Below are 26,091 nucleotides of genomic sequence, written 5' to 3' on the forward strand. Positions count from 1 at the left end.
TCGCTCTAATTAGTCCAGTTAGACAAGTGTGTTTGGCGCTTAACGGCAAGTATAATTGTCTAGTCCAAGACTGGTCAATGGTATACGGCCGAATGTCAGCGAAGAATTGCACAGGAACTAAATTTCATGTGGATTTGAACAAGGGATTTGATATGATTTTCATGAAAATGACTCGTCCGGTACTGGAACTGGATTTGTGTTTGTGAACTTGTCTGTGAAGTTTGAATGCTATGTAGAAAGTTATAAAGTGCAGTAATGCCATATTCTCATACTTGTTTTTCGACTGAACCCGTCTTGTATTGGTTGCCAATGTCTGGGCTTTGAAGTGACTTGATTTTAACCCCAGCCTACAGAGCGCGAGACCAGTGCTTTAACCGCTGAGCTAACTATATATAGGGCTGAGCAACATCGAGTGCCAGTTCCACGTCACATTGAAGGTATTTGATTTTTGGTTTTCTGTCATAATTAATTTCGCTTTGTCAAGCTTGCCGTGGATCGATCATGACTTCACAGGTATGTCATTCCCACTTACGTCCGTATCTACGTAATACATGATTCGTATGCTGCAATGCGATCAACCGAGGTTTTAAGACTTACACCAGGGATGTCAAACGTACAGCCCGCCGTGTGATTTCGCCCGGCCCTCGAAGCCATTAAGAATAAATTAATCCATGCTTGCATTATCCGGCACACTTCTAACAAAAGTTAGGATGTTTATTATGAAATACCTCAATTAAATAATAACCCAAGAGGCCAAGACTGCAAATGGCGAGCACGTTCATAGGCGCTTACATTGACATAAAATGTCGATAAGGTAAAAATTTCTCACTTAATTCCAAGTTTTATCAAAACAAATCACTAAAAAGTAGTGCCAGTTCGAAACCGTCATAAGCAGGCTACATGAAGAATAACAGTTAGATAAAAAACATAATACAATATCCGTGATCGCAGTGCCGTTTCCCCTCTGATCCGAAAATTCGCGGTCACCAGAGAAACCCGTCTCACGATATCATGATCATGCACCAAATTCCAACATACGCGATACCGGTCAAGTTAAATCTCTTATATTCCTCAAAACGCAAAGCTAACACCAGAATACGACTAAAACAAGCATAGAAATATGCCAACTTCTATTGTCGTTGGAGCCATTGTTTTAGCTACTTATAACCAATCATCGTATTCATGCTCATTCCGTTAGTTGCGAATAATGGAGTCGCCAGTAAAGAACCCCTATGATCCGTAATATGATATAATACTTGATATTGAGTATGCAAGTGACAAGCAAGGTCGTGGATTTCGAGGATACATTATGGAATCAGTTGACTGTTGCAGCCCGCGACCGACCTGAATGTTTTAATCCGGCCCGCGACGCAAGTTGAGTCACGCACCCTTGACTTACACGATTGAAAATAATATCGAACCAATATTTCTAGTTGACAAATGAACTCTCAGTTGCAAGGACCGAAAATTTCACTACTCGAGAAAATCAGATCTCACTGCACTCGAATCATTGTGTCCAGCGCTAATTATAGAAATATGTACATATAGTATACACCCGACAAACTATGTTCCGTTCATGCACACTGCGCCTCGCCCAGGTTTTTCACGTGGAATGAAATAATTTCGAAAGTTCACAGCAAGTCCGTGTTTAGTTTCAAAGCAGCACGCTGCGTTACAGCGCTACTCCGCAATGAATACATTCGGAAACGGCTTGACATTCTTTTATCGTGTTTTGTAACGGATTTGTAAACACAAGAAGGTAGATACGTTTCACCAAGCGTACTGCGATGATGGTTTATGTGTGTGAATAGCCCGAGGCAATGACATTCACAATAGACCGACAAACACTGTTTAAAATCATGCATTTACCACAAGATATTGGTATGAGACTTGGACAACTGGATAATTCTATTTGTCGCATTAGATTAAATAATTAGACCGAAATGCCTGTAATCTAATATTTACCTAGTTTTGAAATGTTCTAATTTTAATTCAAATGTAAACTTCTGGTTGTCTTGAAATAGCTACAGGGCAACTGTGTAGTGCGAAACGAGCCAAGATTGCTGTACGGAAATTTGCCATTCTCATACGTATGTGAATCTACTGTGATGTGATATTGCCTGAACTTGATTCCATTTCCAAGTTTTCGCATATTCAGTCATCCTTATTCTAATCTAATTTGGAAAAACTGTGTAGCAACAATTCTAATTGTAATCTATTTGGAAAAAATGTGTAATTCTAATCAAATTTGGAAAAACAGTGTAGCTACAATTCTAATTGTAATCTATTCGGAGTAAATGTATATCTATAATTCAAATTGTAATGTAGTTTGGAAATACTGTGTAGCTATCATTTTAATCCTAGTCTAATTTAAAAAAGATGCGCAGCTATAATTATAACGCTAATCTATTTTGAATAAGCTACAAAAATTTCGGTTGTTCACATCTGCATTACAATTGCGACAATGCGTTCACAAATTACAAATAACGCACGCAATCTTTGCCACATTATTATCCGACAGGAATGCTTCACAGGTACGTTTTTGAGATACATTCTGACTTTGGCGATTTTAAAGATGTAATTCGATGCGACCTATACAGCATCACCCCGAAATTCCTGGAATACCGGAACACCAACACGCGAATCGCTAAGTCAAAGCCGTGAGACTGGTAAGAACTCAAAACAACTCTTCCCAAAATCTACAAGAACTTATTCGGAGCAAATCATAGCGCACAGATTTGCCCGCAATGAATATAATCGCGGACGGTGTAATTGTGTTTATATAAATAACATGCCTATGAATAAATTGCCTTAAGCTTTCAGCACAGTTTCCAATGAGCATCGTATTAATGATATGATTTAAGCCCACTGTGATACGATAACCTACATATGTAGACGATCTTGTAGGCGTTCGCGTGTATGATATCAATTACGTTAAATAAACCGCACCATGACGGATTATGTTCAGACAACTATGGATTGGTTGGTTGGCAAGTTGACTAGTTGAGGGTTTCAATAATTTGTGAAATCAGATAATGAGTCTATGGTAAAGGAATGCGCAATTGGTGACACCCATTTCACCACAATGAAAGTGAAAGAGTATACAAAGACAATTCAAAAATAGTAAACGATTGTAGCAGACCATACTCTTAGACCATACATTTCTATAGACTGGTTATAACGAAATTAAAATTTCTTTTTCAGGTTTTTGTGAAAACGTGATAGCGCGAAACGAGCAAAGCTTTGTTACAGACATTTGCCATCTTCATGCTTCTGGTAATGAACTGATTTGAATTAAACTGATCTTTATTTTTTCTTTTTCTGAATGGTAATTTAATTCCATTTCCAAGTACATCGCGAATTTAGTAATTCTATTTCTAATCTCATTTCTAGTCGTTGAACTGAGTGAGCTCTACAGTCAACGCGCGGAAAGGATTTCCTTACTTTGCTTTCGCGATGACCAACAAGTCCGTGAAGAGGAAGAAATATCTGTCTTGCGTCTGCATCCCAGCTGTCAATTGAACCTTCCCTTCCATAACGTATTCCCGTTTCGTTAAATTCAGCGTAGCGCCCTGGCTTCCGAATTTCAAGCTCAGGCGCTGGTGGTTCGTGTTTGGAGAGTGTGCGCCGCTGTTGTCCTCTTTACCGGAGAAGGCGTACGGTGGCTTGGCGGAACGTCCCAGCACGCCCCTGATCACGATACTGGGTGCTGATTGGCGCCTTTGAGCCATTTTCTTAAATTTCGCCTGGAATAATAAGAATCTCATGTTAAATCGAGGCTACTCGATTATTTTTAGCGACGGTACATTTACAAAAGCTTAAAATTTTCTCAGGTCCGAACGAAATCGGATTTTGAGCCGATACCGATAAAGCCGATAACTAGCACCTTCACCGCAAACTCCGATATATTCAGTCAATATTTAAAGATATGACATCTAGTTTGATAGGATGTCACAAAAATTACCGATGTACCGTTAGTTTTTTATCCTCCAATGTCCGATAACGATATTTCTGTCAACGTGTAATATCGGGCTCTATAGTAATATCGGGCTCTATAGTAATAACTCTCATGAAATGATTCACAATCATGTAAATGTAATATGATATAACTGTATAGAAAAGCCTGTAAACGTAAATGTATTTAATGTTCTGTAAGTCGGCATTGATGCCCATAGCGTACTAAAATGAGGCCATCACTCTACTCTAAGCTTCACATACTAGCAAGAGTAAAGTATTTGCTGAAAAATTGAGCTCAGTTTACAACGCTTCCTTGAATGGATGACTGGCGTTTGAGCATTGATTTCAAGACAACATTCGTTGCAGCATATACCACGATCACTGTGCTTTCGAAGGGCAGATCTTTATTCCATTTATATGTATTAGAGCCAACTCTTATTTAATTAAGTAACCAAGATTTTCATGTCGACAGAAGGAGTTCCTTTACAATCTTCAAATTTTTTCATTGATATATATTGCTATACGTGTGCCATATTTCTGACCGTGCATTGCATATTTATAATTTGACACCCGCTTTCCTTTGTTATGACAACCGCATAGTTACCGGAACAGCTGATTTCGCCTGCGCGTTAGTTTTAAATTGACGTTGTTCCGTCGTACTACGTCAAATTGGCTTTCATTGGACTCTATGTTTAATTGTTTATGTTTGTATACATGTCACTATGCAGTTAACAATGCATAAGGAACACACGAGGAGTCTTCGAGCTAATAAATTATACTACAATGAATGTAGTCTTGAAAACACCAATGATTAGTGTGCGCAATTCAGGATGTGTGTCGCTAGTATAAAGTTTATATCGTTATTTACACAATAAAAACGTGGTCGAATATAATCATGTCGCACGCCAGTGGCAGAAACGTATCATGTACGCATCTGCAGGAAAACATTCGTGACGGAATCTACAATCAAAGCCGTTATCACCGCATCGGCATGTCTTCCTGTCTGACAACCACGCGTTGGATTATTATTGTTAGATCTTCAGTCGACGCGTATATTTTCAGACCTGACAAGGCGCTATCAAACACGCCGTAAGATCAGAAAGTAGGCCGCCTGCGATCTGTCTTTACGAAAGTAGCATGAGTGTGATATATCTTGTGCTCGGATTGATGTACGCGCGCGCGCCATCGAATCCAGATACATTTCCGCTCTGCGTGCTGTTGGACGTAAGTGTTTCGCTTACGCATTGGCGAATAGTATGGCCTAACTTGAATTTGTGATATCTATTCTAGTCGCGAAGCGGCCTGACATCGTGAAAATATCGCGTATGCTATTCTAGGACACAGCTGTTGTTGTGATTATACCACGACACTGCGTTGTCCAAACAAATTCCAGCGAGCGGCAATGCGTGGAACATACGGGAGGCAAGACAATGACTTTGCTGTATTATTTCAAACCGCAGTGACTTGGACGAAATCGACATAGGTGGAGAGAGGCGCTATACTTCTGTGCAAGCCAACAGAATTCTACCGGCTACTAGTACTAGAACTAACGACCTTTGAAAGTAACTAAAACACAACTAAGTAGATTCAATTCCGAAGAAAATCATTCATTTTTTTATCGGAATCGGATCGCCTATCCACATCAACATCAGCACAAGTTTGAAATAGGAGACGTTTCTACCCCCAAACCTACCCCTGGCTACCCCTCTGTTAGTAGCGAGAATTCTGCGCTACCAATGGCTGCAAGATCATCGCATAACAGAACAGCGGTATCACGATTCACGCTAAACGACACGTTTTTTAGTTGTTTGGCAACTAAATTTTGTTTCTAATGCACCACTATAACTAGAACTACTAACAACTAACTATAATCCACAACTAAAACTAGAACTAGAACTGCTCTAACACCCAGTATGCTACTACCAGATTAAGTCTGCAAAGCAGCGAGTACTAAAATGACTTTCTGCCGTTTAGAACGAACGGCCGCGACAACTAGGTCTTCTGCTGTATCGTACACAAACTATGCATACTGCTTGGGAGAATATAACTCAGTAATTCGCCCTAATGTCCTTCGTAGCGCAACGCGCCCTAACACTAAAAGTACCAACCATTCCAAGCATTTACATATACTCGAGGGCTAATTAGTGTTATCAAAATAGAATATACTGCTTCATGCGAAAGCTATGCCGTGGGATCTAGTTAACAGAGTACAGCTTCCTGGAGACGGGGTCTCAGCAGATATCTGGTGCAGTTACGGGAAGCGCCGACCGATAGTAAGGAAATAATTGATAGCCGCCGGAGCACTATGTCATTACAGTTATATTTCCCGGCTTCACGGTACAGGTATATCGCAAAGGTTCATATCCATGGACTATCGCATTGAAAAATTGTTCCGCTGATATCATATCGATAACGTCGTTGTGTGAATCATACTGTTACATACCACTGGATTTTCAAAATGCGCAACTCGAACTAGAACTAGGATAACGAACTTCAAAAATTCGCAATTAACTAACCGACAATATACGACTTACGGAATTGCAACTGATCAAAGAAATATTGACGGTAGATTCGGCATTTCAAAAGGACGGCATTTCTAGTTTGATATGACAGGGTTTCCGACCTCCAACCCACCCCTGACTACACCACTGTTAGCAGTGATGGCTCCGAACTAGCACTGGCTGTGAGAACAGCACACGACAGAGCACCGGTTTCACGATTCACGCCAAACGACGACACGTGTTTACTATAGTTTTTACAACTAAATTATTTTTAAAATGCGCAACTAGAACTAGAACTACTCAAACAAACCAGTTTTAGTTGATCGTCAACATATAAGATTGGTAGTTTGTACAAGTCTCGTTTGAACAGTGTATACAGTCGCTCTCGCAGATACAAGCGTCCTTCTGATGTAACTCTAACGGGACATGTGAATCCCGGCAACTACAACGCATAATCTACAAAAGGCATTGAACCCACAAGATCCGGTCGCCGCCAATTATAGTCTCCAGGTCCGTCGCAAGGAACAAAATACGATCTCGTATATATCCGACTCAATGATGCAGCATCGTAGCGTCTTTCAAGTATGAATCCACGGTAACATTCCCAGCATACATTCCATAATCAAGTAACGTCTTCCAATGCGACAATCACATTCACTATGCTTTTCAGTATACTATGCTACAGAAATCGAGCTCTCATAGCGTCACGAATGGTACGGTACCAGCTAAACAAAGATAACGAATAAATTGGAGGTCAACGCAGCACCTAGCCGATTCTAAGTGACATCAGCTGCAGCGTCTACAAACCAAGCTTGATTTCTGATCCTATACATGTTGCTTTCAGTATCATGTGTACGGCTTCACGCTACGTTACATATTCTAGTGGGGTGGTCACTGCGTGACGGAATTAGAAACACCCCATTCGCTAGTCTTCGAGAAAAATCTCAAAGTTTTGTAAAGGTATTTACTCCGAAGAAACGCCAATGAGCTTCAATTATAATCTTAATGAAAATCTACACATCACTATTTCTATTACCCAATGGAGCACACCAGGAGTTTTGGGATCATTGCCAATACCCAAACACACCGGCATAACATACAATATTCACAAATCGCCAACAATTGTATTCACAAAGATGGTATATATTTAGCACCCATACATAATGCAGGTATGAACCACGGTGGTTCGTCAAAAGTTTGCCTTCTCATCGCAACCACCGTATTAATCCACACGATTGCAGTCACTAGCTATCGTTAAACATTTAAAAATCACCATATATTTATTGTGGAATGGTTGAGCTTAAGTACATTTCACTGTAAAGCTTTATTATAGCGACAATTTTTGTAATAAGCGAGAATAGCTACTTTGAACACGACTCGAGACTGAAAAATGTTGGCGTATGTATCTTTCACGCTACCACAACGAATATAATGCAAGCTCTACATCACATTAAAGATTATTTGGTATTCTGTGAACCACTACTATTTCATTGTACTTTGCGACAATGCTGTGGGTCGGCCACGACTTCACAGATATGACATTTCTATCTAACGTAGCGTACCTTTGTACCACATGTTTCGTATGCTGTGATACGACAAATCGAGGTTTCAAGGCTTCCACAGTGGAGAATAGTATCGAAACTATCAATCTCGTCAAGCCCTAATCAACACATGGCAGGTTTAGGTACCGTATATATAGGCTGACTCGCCTTAGCTGAATAACACATTCGCTCACATTTGTAATGGCGTAACCTCGTTGAACTGTCGTTACCATGCCAAATCGGATACGATTTCACAAACTCGCAAACTTCGGCGGTAAAGCCGATTAAATCGTAAAACATAAACATTGCAGGATTCGCAACACGCTGCTATCTCACAAGCGTGTCTGCAAAAGTGCCCGTCTAGTTGCGTTACGAATCGGCAACGGAAGTTCCACGAAACGCTAGCCTCGACTCTAGACACGCTAATGAACGCGGCACATCTAACAGAAACTTGCTATCCGTCGCCAAGCTTAAACGCCCCGGAGGCTGAATTTATCTTTATCTTGCTTCTACGGCGCTGGTTCGGTTCCGGTGTAGCGTATATCGAGCGGGGCCGCGAAAGTATTACAGCCATCTAACCGTGAACGATAAGTAAGCAAACTTCAACGTCGAAATGTTCATCACCTTATCAAAAGTCGAAGCATCAAATACGAAACAGAAGTCTATAAATCATTTCACCATAATTTGCGACACAACTGAATGTCCAACACGCAGACATGGACTGGACATCTAATTCTAATCTAATTGGTCTAATGTTTCTACGCTCTCGTGTTAATTATAAGTTAATTTCTGCTATACCCGGGGATGCTACAGGAGAACTGTAGCGTGCGAAACGATCCAAGCTCGGTGTATAGAGACATTCGCCATTCTTGAGCTTTTGAGAATAAGCAGTGATTTCGATATGAACGTAACTTGATTATTGCTAACGGTATATTTCTTTGTAATTCTAAATTAATTCAATGAGTTTTTAGTAATTCTGATTCTGATCTAATTTGGAAGACCTGAGTTTTGTCCAGTTCTTCAAATCAGCGCATACGCACTACACTTGTTTGTGAAGAATACTGACACACTGTGTTATATAACAGGCAGTACGATAAACGTACAATAGCGTATAATTTCTAACACAGTTACACCGTCACTACGTATGTGTGAAGACAGACGAGCTACCGTTTCAACTATAGGCGTTATTCTTGTAAATAAATATTCATCACCATTATCTCTATATTCATCGAGCAATAACGTCCACGCACACGCGGCTGAATTTGGTTGGAAATGTCTCGAAATTAAGATCAATCGATGATCCTTTATTATATTCCACGCGGTCAGCTTGAAGAAACTGCGGAAATCGAGGAAATGATAGTAAATTGCTTGCTGTCTGTTGATTCTATCGACTTTACGCGTCTTGCAATGTCTTGGTCGAATTCGTATAGCCCGTGACATCGAAAAGGCTAACGTATTGATACCAAAGTTACGCAATTACAAGCAAAACTTGGAGTAGCTTTAGCAATGCAAGTAGAAGCAGCACCAGGTCAGATTGCCAGAATTAAATGCACTCAGTCAGTAAGTCAGTAAGTACCACATGAACTACGTGTGTAAACACTAACATCACACATGATTACACAATGTAGAAAAATATGTATAATAGCACTATAGAGGTCATCATACCGAACTTGGTAATAAGTTATTAAAAAGCGAGCAAATTTGAGCTTATACAAGTAATCGGAAGTATATGATGTGAGCGAAACTAACTTATTACTGACCTTTTCAGGTCACTATCAAAGCGCACAGTTCAGTCTAACATTTAGCAGCACGCTGACAAGGGATAATTGCTGTTCTATCACGGCGCGTCCCTTTAACTGCAGCCTTAATACATGACGTGCGTGCTTACTCAGTGTGAAATGCGATCAACTTGACTAAATATACGAGGCTCTTAGCCGCTGATCTCAAATAATCTTTCACAAATTCTCAGTTACCGCGGTCTCTGATGGCACCAAAAATGAATGCTACAGGCGACCAAATTTCATAGCTTAGCCTAAATTTAATAAGAATCAATCATCATTTTATTCAAGCAATGCACGTGATGAATTATGAGGTCCATGTCAAACTTCATTGGATGGGAAACTTCGCATATAATAAATACAGTTTTTTCATTTAAATATTTTAATAGAACAATTATGAAAATAGGTCTTGAACTACAGCTGTTCAAATGCCAAAGTACCAGGTTACACTGGCAGTAAACGGGTTTATTACTGAAAACATTAGTGTCGTTGGACAGAAGTAGATATGACAACTCTTCAACGGTAGTATATTCATCCTGGTATATTAATAATTTTCGGCTGGCACTCAATTCTGTGCTGGTTGCTGACGATTACCCATGACGAATGTGCACTGTGCAGCCGAAAATATTCCGATTTACTTCGATGCTAACATACTATTCACTCGTATATTGAAGTTCTGCACCCCAATAGTCTATTCGATTTAACGTAACCAATTTATGGGATGTATCACAAGAAAATATACGGTAATCCACAAGAATTACATTTCTTCAAAAAACATTCCTAAACTGCTCAATCTACGCAAATCAACGTTCTTTTCGGTTTGTTCCTTAACAATTTAAACGCGTTACGTGACGGTCTGCTACGAAGGCAAACCAACAGCCAAGTCTCGACACATTAAAGATTTCTGAAACGAATCATCGAGGAAACGATACACGCAAGTATTACCTATGATGAATAATACAGTATTACCAGTATTATTAACATCATCGATGCTGTTTCTGCAACGTTTATAGCCTTTCCTTGACTTAAAGCAATTTCGGTTATTGAGCATTGCACAGCCAAGCAAAACTATAACAATCACGTAACCGAGCTCTATCAATCATGGAGATGCAATTACTAACAAGTCAGGCTTATGTCAATGCGAACGAACCAACACTTCTAACGCGACACTTCAATTCAGATAGGAACCGTGTGTTGACACGGAAAACCATACATCAGTTTTAGGTCAAAATGATTACCGACACACAGTGCACCCTCCCCGCTCAACATCAATCCTCTAAATCCGAGGTCATAACCCTTACTTGGTGTGCCTCTGATACTGAGGTGAATTTTCTTAAGGTATGCGACAATCATTGTGGTACTTGTAAGTACATCGCACGGTAATTAATTTTTGCGACCTACATGTTAAACTGCGCGGTTCAAACGTAAATATCTCGGCCAGAACAGACTGATAACAGGCAGACTTGGATAACTAGATAATCCTAGTTGTCTAATCACATTAAATATAGCGAAATGCCAGTAATCCAATTCTGATCTAGTTTGTTGAATTTTTTTGGCTCTAATTGTCATCAGAATCTAATTCCTAAAATCTGAAATGTGTCTGAAATGCTTTAATTTTAATTCTGGTTTTCTTGAAAATGCTACAGGAGAACTGTATAGCGCGAAACGAGCCACGCTTGCTGTACACAAGCATTTGTCATTCTAATGCTTATGCGATTGAATGATTTGGTATTCAATGAACTTGATCCAATTCAAGTTTTTCTGAATTGATTAATTCTATTCTACTCTAATTTGGAAAAAAGCAGAGCAGCTATAATTCTAATTCCAATCTAATTCGGAAAGAACAACTGTATAGCTACAATTCTAATTCTGATTCTAATCTAATTCGTAAAATCTGAAAATTTTCTAGTTTTACCAACTCTGAATAAGTGTCTTGTCACGCCTGATGTTACACACGTCTACCGCTGCACACAGTCGCTATCAACTTGACTGAATATAGACGCCAGCACTGCTTCAGTAAGATTACCGAATCGCGTATCATAGCTTGTCGCTACGAACACCGTACGACCGCCGTCGGCAATACCGACGTTCACGTTGAGTTGATTAGTTGATCGCTGTGGCTATTCCTATAGTATATTTAAACACTACTTAATGGAAAAACAAATACCGAACGTCGCGTGGATACTAGGTGATAACCCCAGGATATCTTGTGTTTGTTTATTACGATGGCCAGTTCGTATAGGCGGGTTAAACTATAGATTACTAGCATACGGAGGATAGCAATTAGGATAAGAGTATCACTGAAATGATAACATTACAGTATGCGAGATCTGGAAAGCTGAAATATGTACCTTTTATGCTACCAAAAATAATACATCGCCAGTTCTACATCATAATAATTTGGTTTAACTCTGTTCTATTTCACAACACGTCGTGACAATGCTGTAGGTTGATCACGACGTCACGGATATGTAGCTTTCACTCACGTTCGTAGCTCTGCACTGCGTGTTTCGTACGCTGTGATACAACCAAACGAGATGCCAAGGCTTCTAGTGGAAAATACCTATTAGTTAGGGTTACCATATTTTAGAGGACACTTTTTCAAAATTTTCAGACTTGCAATACCGGAGGAAAATCCTGAACAAATGGTAATTCTTCTGCACTTCTTGGTCGGTTGACTAAAAAAAGGTAAACTTTCTGGCTCAGCCCCCAAAATACAATTTTTCTTTCACACTGTCGGTGGGTTGACTAAAAAAGGTCAACTTTCCAGCCCAGCTTCCGAAATTGCCGCCGGAGCGCTACTTCCGTGCCGATTTACTGTATCTTAGTCAAGTTTTGCCCTATATTTACCCGAAATTCTCAACAAAGAGGACATTTGGGCGTCCTCCGAGGACACTTTCAACAAATTCAAAAAATAGTAGCGTATAATTTCACTACTCGAAAGAATCATCACTTTCTATTCGAATCAGCTTCCAGCACTCGAATCAGTGTGTCCAGCCCTAATAGCAATCTATAGGTAAACAAAGCGAAACGCGGTTCGCCAAGATTTTTGCCCGGATGATCGCTAAGTCCGAACATATTTAGAATCGCAGACATTCAGAAAGCCGCAGAAATTTCGGAATTCGGAAACTGATATCCGTATAGTCAGCGTTGAAAACCTTCAGGAATTTGGAAAAAATACCATACCATATGTACGTGGTTGCAGGATTATTGCACACGAATTTGGAAATGGAATCTCATGCGACTTAGAACGCATGTAGAGGTATTATGTGATGCCGAAAATTATTTAAGCATCGAAAATTTAATGCAATGAAAAACTGTTCAGAATAACAACAGCAAAAGTTTCAGGTTTGTCGAATTTTATTAATATGTTCATATTGAAATGAGCCCGAATATTTTAGGCCGACACTCGTCTGCGGTAATCGTCGGCAACAAGCAGACAACCAGAATGAACATTGAGTCTGTACCTCCAATGTTCTTTTCAATTCTCTGCTAGTTGCAGACGGTTACCCTGACGAATGTCAGCCGGTCATATTATGGTATATTTCAATATCAATATAATATTCTATTGTACACTGCAGTTGTGTACCCAATATTTCTCGAATTTGATTTCTCCCGAGTAGGTTCTGGTAAGGCAACGGGTCGAATACACAGTGTACACAAATAACACATACACGCACACACACACACACACACACATACGTACACACACACGCGTGTTCATATTGATATATAAATACATTGTGTCATATCGAAAGCACTCATGAAGTTATAGAGTGCCAACATAGTGAATTGATGGGCTTCAATGCGTAGCCTATCAAAGAGATAAGGCAATAGAATTCGAATAGATCTATCAATTAGATAGATCAATTATTTCAAGATTGCAAATCTTTCGTATCATAGTCAGCAACAATGGTTCCAACCGAATTGAAAAACATGTTGTTTATTGACATCAAATATCAATATGAAATCAGATGAAGAAAATTAATTTTTTATCGTTGATCGTTTTTCCCCCGTTTTTACTTTATAGGCTATAGACACTTTTGTCGAGTTATTTGATTTACTACAGTAAATACTCCGAATCATGTATGTATATTGTTATGGACATTGTTGCATCTATATTCATGACATATAGACCTAGATATGACCTTATAATGTGACCTAATCGTGATGACCTAATCGTCGTATCACTGGACACCATTTCATTGAATCATTTTCTCCTATTTTAGAAATAAACCTCCATCTGTCTGTCAATGTGAATGTGTTGACGCGGTGATTTGTAGACTACGGTTAGTTATAGGCGGAAGGCAATGAATATCTGACTGACTTATATTCGTACAAGTTCATCCAGAACACATTTCATGCTACCTTAGTAAATACCGATTACCGGCGACAACATCAAGAGCACAGATGCCCCATTAAGGACCGAACATTCACGTCTGCACTGTTGGTTCAGTGACATTCTACATTGCCGCGAATAAAGGTTCGAGTGTACGAAATTACGACATGAACGTGTACGAAAAACACGGGTAAAGCGCTATGGAACACTCAGATCAATAGCCAAGCATGTCGCTTGAAAACATCAGTGACACTACATCACCGTACCGGTAAGATTGATACCCGTTATCCGTCTATAAATTACGTGCGCGTTGCACAATCATGCGAACCGTCAGGAGCAGTGTTCCACAACCTTTACTGACCTAGGGATCGTGTACGGGCACGCTAATTTGCAAGTCGCGAAAAAAAAACCTAATACATTTACTATACAATACTTGTGCCCTAAATGAACCGTGCATCAACAACAGTGTTAAAAGAACAAAACCATTAAAACATTATTTTGACACAAAACAAAAAGATTATAAGGAATATTTACTGCAAATCAGACATCTGCTCTATTTGTCGGGTGTGTATCTCTTGACCTATGGCGAACCACTGACACTGACTCAGCGTTTCAATCCCGGTTAGGAGCCACTGGTCAAAAAAATAGGCCACGGTAGATTACGTACGTTACACCTGTGCTACAGGATTACTACCAAACAGGAGATGATATGTGATTTCAGCAACTTCTTGCGACGACTCACTGGTGCGATTACGATGGCACACAAAACAAAATAACTGAGATTGTTAGCGCAACAAGAATTTCGGCCTTTCGGACCAGTGTGATTAGAAAGTGCCCCCGCTAACGCAAATCCACGCAATACATTGCTAATTGAGCATTAGTTCACCTCGTAGTAACAAGTATATGGTCTCGGCTTGGTTGGGATACTGTAGGTACTGCGGTTTACTGGTCTCGTATATATAGAGTGCCTATATGCAGAGTGCCTATTCCTGTCGTACACAACATAGGAAGACACACGAAGTAACATCAAACCACCAAGTAGGCTTATGTATTGACTATTATGATATACACACCAAATTGGAAATAATAAAGTGTATCGGCTGTAATCTGAAATTGGCGTGTCCAGCGTGAGAAATAGCATCAGCTGTGTTGTGTTATACACAGTCATTATAGTGGTGCAGAGTTGGGGAACTAGAGTATTTTATGACTTTACAAATTAAAATTAGAATTACTGAATTCCGCAACAACTAATAGATTATCAGAGTTCATCCTCGTAAGCGCGAGAATGATAAATGTCTGTACATCAAACTTGGCTCGTTTCGCACTATTAAGTTATAATGTAACATTTTTATGGAAAACAAGAAATTAGATATGAAGTAAAATCAGAGCGTGAAGCATCTCCCGAATTAAATTACACAACATACTTGTCTAATTAAACACCTAGAATTATCTAATTGTCCAAGTCTGTAGCGCTGGAGAGTAAAGTACAGCGATGTGTTGCTACAATGGGTTCAGGGTTCTAGTCTGACCGAGTGTTTGAGGCTTGTATACTAATATCTATCTAATCTTGCATGTGACATGTTTTATAAAATTATAAAGCGAAAGAAGTTCAGAGTGCTATAAAACAGAAGCTCGGGGAGAATAAATAGGACATCGACCGGCAGTGACCAATGACTATTAATGACGAAACACCAGGAGCACCTAACAATAACAACAACACAACAACCATTATTATATATATCTTCAGGTGTGGGTATGTAGGTAAGAATACATCACACCGATATCGGATATCTGAGCCGATGCCAATAAAATAGATAACTAACACTTTCACCGATAACCCCTATATGTTCAGACGATAGATGTGGCATCTATGGCTTAAGGCGAATTTTTATCAATTCAGACCATTTATTAAAACAGCTTCACATCCATTCCTATTCCTGGACACGATATCAACTAGAAAGGCTGCATCTGGACTCGTGTAAGATATGTCGCAGATTATATACAGTTTTCCGTACTACCATGTTCTGACGTCACGAAAATTGCGGTTTCATTTTTACCTATAAATGCCGATATCGATATTTTTGGTGAACCGATAAAAATCGGCCACGTTCTAAATAAGATTATCCTAAATTGTAAAACCCTATATAGAGATGTTGCATAGATTACACGGGTTCTTCACCAGGGGTCTGTGGACCCTTTGGGGGTACGAATCACTAAATCGGGAGGTCAGAGATGCATTGTGGGATTACGCCTATACGCTATCTAGAGCCCAAGACTATTTTGCAAACCAACAATAAGTGAGCTATTGTCTGGGCAGATTTTATCAACTCAAAAATTTTCTTCTCGCTACGTGCGATTTATGTAAATGGTATTTTCGATTTTATTGTAAGTACCATCAGAAGTTGTGTTGAAAATGGACAGGAGTATACGAGAAATTGTATTGAAAGATCAAGGGTTGCGGGCGTTAAAAAGGTTAATAAACACTGTTGCAGAATATATGAAATCAGCATAATACCAGCATACGCTACTAAAGACATGTTGCAACGAAAACACGATTAAACAATACGACATGTGCGATAATATGGAAGACATTTCACGATTGACATTTATTCCTTTCTGTCCACACATACAGAAACAGACCTCGTTGAAAATAGCTTTGTTTTGCGACTCGATAAATATTAGTTCATTCGGTTCAATACATTTCCGAAATGCGTGTGGCATCGTCGCATAACTCTATGATGGCTCATGCGATGTTTCGCGGAACACCACCGGAGGCTTTCAATTATCTAAACTAGGTGCTGTAATTATAAAAGCGAGGACAGTGGTTACATTGTTGATTTTTTTCTTATATCAGATGCCTTCGTGTTTCGTGGCGACTTTTTCCGGGTGGGTAGTTGACAATGAATAGAAATCCTTGACTACTAGACAGATTATTCAATATGACATCTCTGATTCATTTCGATAGTGGTAGATTAACTCAAATTATTTGTTGTGTGATGTGACAAGGGATATTTCATAAAAACATTCCCTAGTTACCCCCACCCAATGGAAACCTTACTAATATACTGTAACAGTCATAAGAAATTTCGTATGATAGATTTTCAAAGGTTTACTTGATCATCTGCTATCGTCATTTTGACACCGATGTCCTACTTTTCAAACTTGAACAACTAAATAATTCTAGGTATCTAATTGGACTAATTAGAACGCAATGCCGGTCTTTTACCTACAATCGAATCTCTGGTTTTCCTGAAATTGCTACAGGAGAATTGTATAGTGCGAAATGAACCAAGCTTGCTGTGCAGACATTTGCCTTTCTCAGGCTTGTAAGAATCAACTCTGAATTTCCAAGTCTTCGCAAATTCGGCAATTCTCATTCCAGTCTTTTCTAGAACATTTTCTAGTTGTGCAAGTCGCTATCTATGGCAATTTGATATGCCCCTCCAATGAGTTACCTATAACATTACAATTATATATATTATAGAATTAGCATTTCTACAGTTAGACCGCCGTGTAGAGATAGTCTACTTCAGGGGTGGGCAAACTACGGACCGCAACACCGTTTTGTGCAGCCCGCAAAAGCCTCAAGAGAAGTATTAAAAATATTGATTTGATAAATGCGTGCTAAAAATCAAATTACTGTGGGTACTTGATTCAGCTTTTTCCTAATATATTTCAACATGATACTGATCAAATTTATATTCTAAAAGTATTATTTTTAGTTTATTGAAAGCGCGAGAGCCCGACCTCGCGGCAAATGCTTTTGAAAGGTTCAATTGTTGAGTATCACACAAAGTGGAACGTAAATGACTTAATTCGGACCACAAGTGCGATTATTGATTAGCAACAGAAGCAAGTTTATTACTTTCAGTGCTGTAGGCTACTCAGGAAAACCGATTCGCGAGTGTTTCAGATAGTACAAATATTTATATTTCCAATATATATATATATATATATTGTAGAAGCGCATTCAAAGGTAATATGGTTATTTTACTGTCAGCGTTGCGTGTCCTGGAGTTAAACCGAAAGTACAATGATCAGATCGATGAACAGATCGATGTTCACATACTCATATTTACATCCAGTTCTAAGAATCGGGACAATCGACTTTCATCCCTAATTTTGACAATGAGGTCGACCAGCTTATAAATTTTCGTCAATGTTCCTGACTCGTGTACGTTATCATCAAATCGATGTTTGCTGGTTAGTTTTAATTATACAAATACATATCTAATAGTTCCATGTTGTCGGTCACTATATAATCAAATCACAATATTGTATTTGGGCTCTGTCTCTATCTCTCTCTCTCTCTCGATCTCTCTGTCTGTCTCTCTATCTCGCTCTAGTTGCCTCCGGTATTTGGCATTTTCGGCTTAACCGTCATTCAAGTGCTACATGCTCACAAATCCACATAATTCGATCATTCGGTTCTTTTTTAAGGCGCATTTAGCCTAGATCATAACCATGCACCATGTGTCGTATAAGCTCTTTCTGATTACGCGGTCATCGGAATATATAAGTCTATAAAGATTGTATACATATCTGTCTCCAAACATTGGACTATCCTATTTGCGAAACTTGATATCGGCGTTACACAAATACTCGCAGATGCAGAGCAAGGAAAATCGCTGTTCACGGCTAGACTCGGACGGCCGAGTGACTGAAATCCAATTTTTATCCCTTGCGAATTCCTTGTCTAATCTCTAAAGCCATATCCAAAATTGTGTGGTTTAAACACGTTCCGCCCGTGTTTGAGGTGTAATCCAAACAGGGTACAAGACTGCACGTAGAGTTAAATTAGGATTAGCTTCAAAGTCAAATTCAGTTGTTTGACGTTATAGTGATTTTTCTGCAATGCAAACATGGTGTCTTGCGCAGAACAAATCGATATTGTGTCGCTTGCAAATCAGGTCGAGTTTAACTATGTTTTCAATCCGATTCTCAGCTTATCCGTGAATAATAATTTTGATCTAGAAACTTTTCTTCCTCACCATAGTACAGTTTAAACTTAACACTAGATACAAGGTCAAATCCTATTCAAAGCGATTAACTATAAAGGAACGGGTCTTGCTCAAGATACATTCACAATTGAAGTCATATCCGTACGCACTGATGCAGATAATGCATGTGATTATCATTATATAATTTGATCATGCCGCTGCTCGAACGAAACTTTGACTTTACGATATAGAGACATTATAGCTGTCTTCGTAATATGCAAAAACACTCATCTCATCCAGTGACTTTGTGTGGCTCATGATGGAATCAGAAGTATATAGCAGATGATTCAATGCGTATTCTTATCGAAGTAGAAAAAACACATCCAATTCAAATACAGACATGGTCGGCAGTAAATGCAGAGCCGGATGCAAGGAATTTATAAGGAGATTTTCGTTTTGGATCGATCGACGGCTGCGCTGGGAGGCTATGCTAAATCTTCACCATGCCATGTGTACCTAACTACCTATGTTCAATTCTCCATGTTGCATAGATAAATGAAACTTGAACGGTTACAGTTGCATTCCTACGATACGCTTATATGTACATTTTCAGCGCATGCTATCGAGTTCCTCTAAAACTTGGACATGCGTATTCATAGCGAAATATATGAGGACGAACTAAATACGCAGGGACGTGTTCACAATCGCATACCGTGCCACGGTAAAGGACGGCTGAAACAGCAAACTCGAAGCTGTATGACCAGTGAAAACCTTCACCATTGCCTTCGACTCTCATCACTTTTAAACCATGATTTAAAAAGCGAGCAAGGAATATAAATTGTCGATTCTCCCAATAGCTGTCACTATAATAATTGATAGATTTCGCTGACTGCTTTTGACAACACCACTTTGCCGGATTATGTATATAGTTGTACCGTATTACATTGGTATGACTGCGAATTATTTCATGAGAGTTATAACTGAACGAAGCAAACTTTGCTAAAAATTGCTGAGTAGTCCTGCTGTAATGAATAAAATATGAGAAGCTGAAAACGAAAACAGGGCGTGTAATGTACGATAGTGGTTTAAATTAATTATTATAATTTAAAATGCCATGGACTTTAAACCAATGTTTTTTTTCTCCATTGAAATGGCATTGCAATGACTATGGCTCTCAGACTCAGACTATTGAACGCTTTCGCACGTGTAGGCGTCAAGCGGTACCGACTGAGTACGATTGTCGAATACATTCCAAGGTCGGATATTCATTTCGCGAAACGAAAACTATTGAATTTGACGCACGCTACCCGCCAGCGCAGAGATCGCGGCACACTTACAAGCCGATTGAAACAACGAGACGCCTTCAGGCTCAAGTCTTATCTCTCGATTTCTCGAAAGAATTCGATGCAATGCGCTATGAGCCAACAACCAACACAAGGGCGCACATTCCTATCTCTCGAGTATATCCGGTGCGAAGAAAATATATTGACGGATTAGAGTTTCTTTCAGACTGTAATCCTACTCCGAGAATGCGTATTTGACACCGTTACATAAGGCCCGTTGGTATAACTGGACATGAGATAACGCGCTTTTACATTCTGATTAATGTTTCCCAAGTGACCTCATGAGTAAATACTACAGTCAAGAGGCTTTGGGCGTTGCATAACCTTCTCCTAACCGGACACTGCTATTTTACCACACATGCCGATTGACTGATGACGGATGTATCGAAGTATCAATTTTGCAGAACTTTCAAAACAGACTACAAATTTAGTTATCGAGATAACGTGAAAAGACGTTAAATGACCGATGAACACACAGTGGGAATAGATCTCTCTGTGCTACGGTGAACTGTCAATATCGATGAGAGGAAGAATACGCGCCCCAGCTACAAACTAGCGCTCTAATATCCAGATTATGACGACCTGATAATTCTGGTTTTCTAGCTAGGCTGAAAAGAACGACATGCCGCTAAATCTAATTTGTGAAATATTTCATGGTTCTCATTTTAATTCTAATCTAAGTTCTAGTTTTCCTGGAAATGCAGTCGAACGGTATAGTGCGAAACGAGCCAAGCCTGCTGTATACAGACGTTTGCTATTAGCATGCTCAAAAGAATGATATAATGTTAACTGAACTATATTCAATATCTTAGATTCCACTAATTATGTAATTCTAATCTAATTGGAAATAAACGTTTAGCTATATTTCTAATTCTGAACTAATTCGGGATAACTGGAAATTTTCTAGTTGTCCAAAGCTGCTAGGAACACGCGCAGAGGTGTTCAAACGCTAATGAATTCGCATAAACAATATTTAATTTAAACGCTCCCTTCTATATTTTATTCCATCTTGTATGATAAAATTTATAGTCGTCGATCGTATTGTATTAATATAATACATATCTAATTGCTGCCATGATCCATTTAAACGTTGTATTTCATCTTGCAACGAATAAATTGTAGGATTACATTATTGCAGTATTATCATTTTATTGCCGGTATAGCATCCAGACAACACACTTTATGACAGAAGGCATCGCATTCAGCGTGAGATGTTTGGTTGGATACCAGACTGATAAACAAGATTAACAAGTTGTCCTTTTCAACAGCGCCGTATGTGACTCAATATTATATAGCACTTGTTATGAATGCGATGTTGCATCTAATGACTACAAGTTGAAATATCACCTTGAAACCAAACATATTGATCGCCGGGGCACTTCATGAAATTATGAGCTGTCAAATAAAGCAACATAATTGATAAAAAACGTTTGCGATAAATTTAAATTATGTCTACCATCATCTAACATTTACCAAACAACGTGACGGAGGCAAGTTTTAAATTATCCAATAAAATCCAAAACACGGAGAATCGGAATCTAAAAGTGCATGGTTTATGCTGCCAGAGTTGTGTCTTCTGTACAATTGAATCAAAAGTCGAACCTGTAAATCTATGAACAGGTTGTTGGTCAGCGGTAACAGATTGAAATTGTCATGTTTTTCAGCGGAACCAGAGCATTCTTTCATCCCTTATTCATACAAATTGGTTAATGAGGATGCCCAGCTTATAGCGATTCGCGTGTCTACTGTAATCAAATCCTTACTCGAGACAAGCAATTTTCTCCGGCATTTTCGTATATATTTATACAATCTCAATTAATCCGGTTACCTTAGATCAAATAGATCGTTGTCTTTTTATTATCGGCATGTCAGAATTTATGTTGTGACTCAAGAACCTGATTATACGATGATCCGCCCTGTGAACAGATTCCGATTCCGAATGCAGCCCTCAATGCCGACCCCTGCCCTGACCTATATGACATGAATCTACCTCTGAAACACGCCCTATTCTCCAAGGTAGTCGGAGTGACACGAAAAAGCATGTCTATAAATGTACATTTTTACGCAATACGGCATATATTCTGACGGGTTGGCCAACATTTCAGCATGCGACACAGTGAAAAGCAGTCTGTGAGCACGTGACACCTGCGTAAGTGAATTTATAACCTTACTACAACGCTCAAAATAAACCCTTCCCAAACCGTCATTTTAACCTAACCCCAAATCTAACCCTGACCCAAGCCAACCCTAACCTTAACTTTAACATTACCACCCATACACGCAAGTGTGGCAAGCTATTATTAGCACGGAGATATCTGACGACTCATATTCTGTTTGTGTATGCGCGAGACCAGAAATGGGCTAAAATATTTTCAGATTCTCCAAATTAGATTAGAAATAGAATTAAACTACACAGATTTCTCCTTGTAATTAGACAAGAATAAGGATTATAGCTAAAGGAAATTAAAAAATAGATTATAATTATAATTACTGAATCCCCGAAAACTTGAAAACTGATTGAAGTTCCGTTCATATCAAATCATAGTTCAATAACATGGGCAGTGCATGAGAATGGCAAATCTCTGTTCACCAAGCTTGGCTCGTTTCGCACTATACAGTTCTCCCGGAGCAGTTCAAGGGAAACCAGAAATTACATTAAAATTAAAATTAGAACATAGCAAATTTTACAAATTGAATTAGAATCAGAATTGGACGATTATTGACTATTGATTAATATTATTAATTACAAATTAAAAAGAAAGCATAGAATCATGTCTCAAATTAGGTTAAAATTAAATTACCTACATTCGCTCTAATTACTTTAATTAGATAACTAGAATTATTCAGTTGTCCAAGTCTAGAGACTAGACCAGACATTTAAAAAAAAAAAAGTGTCTACATAGCCTGTGAATTGGCGATACGCAATTACAGAGATTCTCAATATCCACCTATACAAAATGATCCTCAACTACTGTGGCCTAGTGGACGACTGTTCAACTGACTATAAAACTAATCAACTGCACTCCCTGACTGGCATTTACCTCACCGAAAAAAGGGGCAAATACTTTGAAGTGGAACTCGCGGATCGCGCATTCTTTTTACGCGAAGCGGTTCAAAGGTAATTTCAAACCGCGAAAACACTTTTTCAACATAAGCATGGGCACTAGAGTGCTCGAATACCGTGCGCGCAATTGCAAACAATTCCACTAGCGATAGCACAGTGTATATTACATAGCAAGCTGTGCTCGAAGAACTTAGAATTTTATACAGAAAACAAGCAGTCGAGAATATGAACTGAATTGTACATCGGTACATCTTGCAAGTAAAAATATAAGCGATATTATTCATTGATAAAATGACAAGAAATGTAATTTCCACGCTATGCTATCGCATGCCCGGAGGCCGCTAAACGCCAATCGCGATAACGCACGCCAAGACCGGTAAAATGGATTTGTAACTTGCGGCAAAATGGATTTGAATGTCGGTCGCAACTATTTCGGACGTGAAACTTATAGTAATTGCACGGCCGCTTTCTTGCGATGCCGCAGTCCAAAAGGTTATAAAATATCGATAGAGATCACTGCAGTACCCGTGACTTGAATGAGGTAACAAGAAAAATTGCGTTTAATATATATTACTGTATCCTCTGATACCGCATTTACCTACAGCGTGCATGCATGCATATTTGCGTACCAAAGTTATATTAAAGTGATTTGCTATGAAAGGCTAGTTTCAACTCATCGAAAAAAAGGAAGGTATCCATGGCTAACGCGTATTGCATATAAATTATACACGATTCACAACTATTGAATGGTATATTCATATTGGAATGAACCCGAATATTTTCGGCTGACACTCGTCAGAGGTAATCGTCAGGAACTAGTAGAGAATTCAAAAGAACATCGTATATCAACAATCGCAACACAAAATATGACTACTACTAACAACTACTACTACTACTACTACTACTACTCACAACTAAAAATGCAGATAGAAAACTTCCCTGAAGTTCTCGCTAATTCGAAGCCCCATGTAGTTCCTGATTTGAATAAAGCAATAACTATTAATCATCTCTCTTGAATTTACAATGCATGTACAGTTGTACACTGTACAGTACATTTGTACAGTGCACTGTACGTACATAGACATATACCTCTATTTTATAAGCCTCTACCTATTTCTCCACCTCTATCAAGTGCCATAACTGACATCATATATCTGCATAGGAGAATTTACAAGCCACACAAGTCCGTTGACCTCCTATACTTTCTGTTAAGTGCGCTAAGCGTCGCTGAAGTAATCAAAGTCGCAGCCAAGAATAATCAAATCAAATGGTGTTAATCACGCAATTAGTAAGTACTGCACCTCATTAAGAATAATACATAAGTTAGGCTGGCGATTATAGAGTTATTTAAACAGACATGCGTACGTGTTAATTGCCGTAAACAATTCTTTAATCAATTGTTGCTCCTGTGTGCCGGTGGCGTATGACAGTTGATTACTTAGCCAGCCATTTTCAAGATCAGCGGTGTCTAACTCGGGTCGCTCGTCTGGTGATTAATAATGGCTCGCGACAACCTCAGCACTCGAAGGTTTGTTTGTTTGTGTTATTCGTGATGTTTGTCGACTGCAATGTGCAATGGTCATTTACACCAGACCGATTGTCTTAAATTTGATTCCGTATCTGCCAACTTGTAGCGCGGCCCACTTCTAGGATTTCATAAGACACCGTTTACGCTGATCACGGGGCGAGGAGCAGCCTAGATAAAACCCTAACCCTTATGTAGGAATTCTGGAGCTGACCTCGGTCGGACTCGAATTCGCATTCTATATCCAATATAGCTTAACTAATTTGCAATTCAGTGCTGCGTGATGCGTCGCTTCGGAATTGAATCTAGCCGTGTATTTGTTGGTTAGTTGTAGTTCTGGTTCTAGTTGCGCATTTTGAAGACCCAATAACTTGTACAACTCTGGCCTCTTCACCTTTATCGAAGTCCTTTATTTTGATGCATGCGTCATTTCAACTCGTTTTTCAATCTTTATCGCCAGGTCGGGGTGTTATAGGCTTATTCAATTAGCTTCGAAACCTTGCTATCGTTTCATTACATCGAAATCTTGCGGTGTCGGAATTGCCGGAGACATGGAACTTGACTGATGATTCAAAATCGCATTGTTCTCACGAGTGTGAGCCGCACTATTGTCAAATACGCCATTCACACTAAAAGTTATTTTGTGAAAGAAAACTTTATTTTTGATACTTTTTGCCGCCATAGGAGCCTCGGAAACTCAGTTTTTAGTAACTCAGCATCCAAAACATGGTGCATAAAGTTACGAGTTCCGTAGAAAAGACATTTCTGTGAGTTAATCATCGACCTGCCTTATCATTACAAAGCCATGTGAAATAGTTATGGTCACGAAATACAAAATTATTTTCCACGAATTGCTGCTTGGTCTGCGCATAATGATTCAAGTACTTGAAGCTAAATCGAGTATTAAATCTAATGAGTGGAGTGGAGTAGTCAAAGATGAATTTTTTTAGTGCTGAAACTACACGCTCTTTTCCACTAACGGTTAATTTATCAATTTATCATAATATATGGAAGCCTTGAAACCTCGCTTGGTCGTATGGAAACATGTAATACAGTGCTACTGTGAAATCGTGATCAACCCACAACATTGTCACAAAAAGACT

At 39.1% G+C, this 26,091-nt stretch overlaps 1 protein-coding gene across 4 annotated transcripts in view; it reads right to left on the reverse strand.

The window, feature by feature from the left end:
• The window catches only part of LOC145452811 (uncharacterized), a 116,212-nt gene that overhangs the window by 28,086 nt on the left and 62,035 nt on the right, over nt 1-26,091 (reverse strand). For 3 of the 4 annotated variants that reach the window (XM_080330951.1, XM_080330950.1, XM_080330952.1), the window contains one exon: nt 3,445-3,746. In XM_080330951.1, coding sequence (XP_080187077.1) covers nt 3,445-3,746 — 302 coding nt within the window. Of the gene's footprint in view, nt 1-3,444; nt 3,747-6,936; nt 8,225-26,091 lie in introns of those variants that run through there. The other variant, XM_080330953.1, reaches the window with a different exon arrangement.

Source organism: Botryllus schlosseri, chromosome 12, assembly GCF_051294905.1.
Source record: "Botryllus schlosseri isolate E-star chromosome 12, Bs_hap1, whole genome shotgun sequence".
Lineage (NCBI taxonomy): Eukaryota > Metazoa > Chordata > Ascidiacea > Stolidobranchia > Styelidae > Botryllus > Botryllus schlosseri.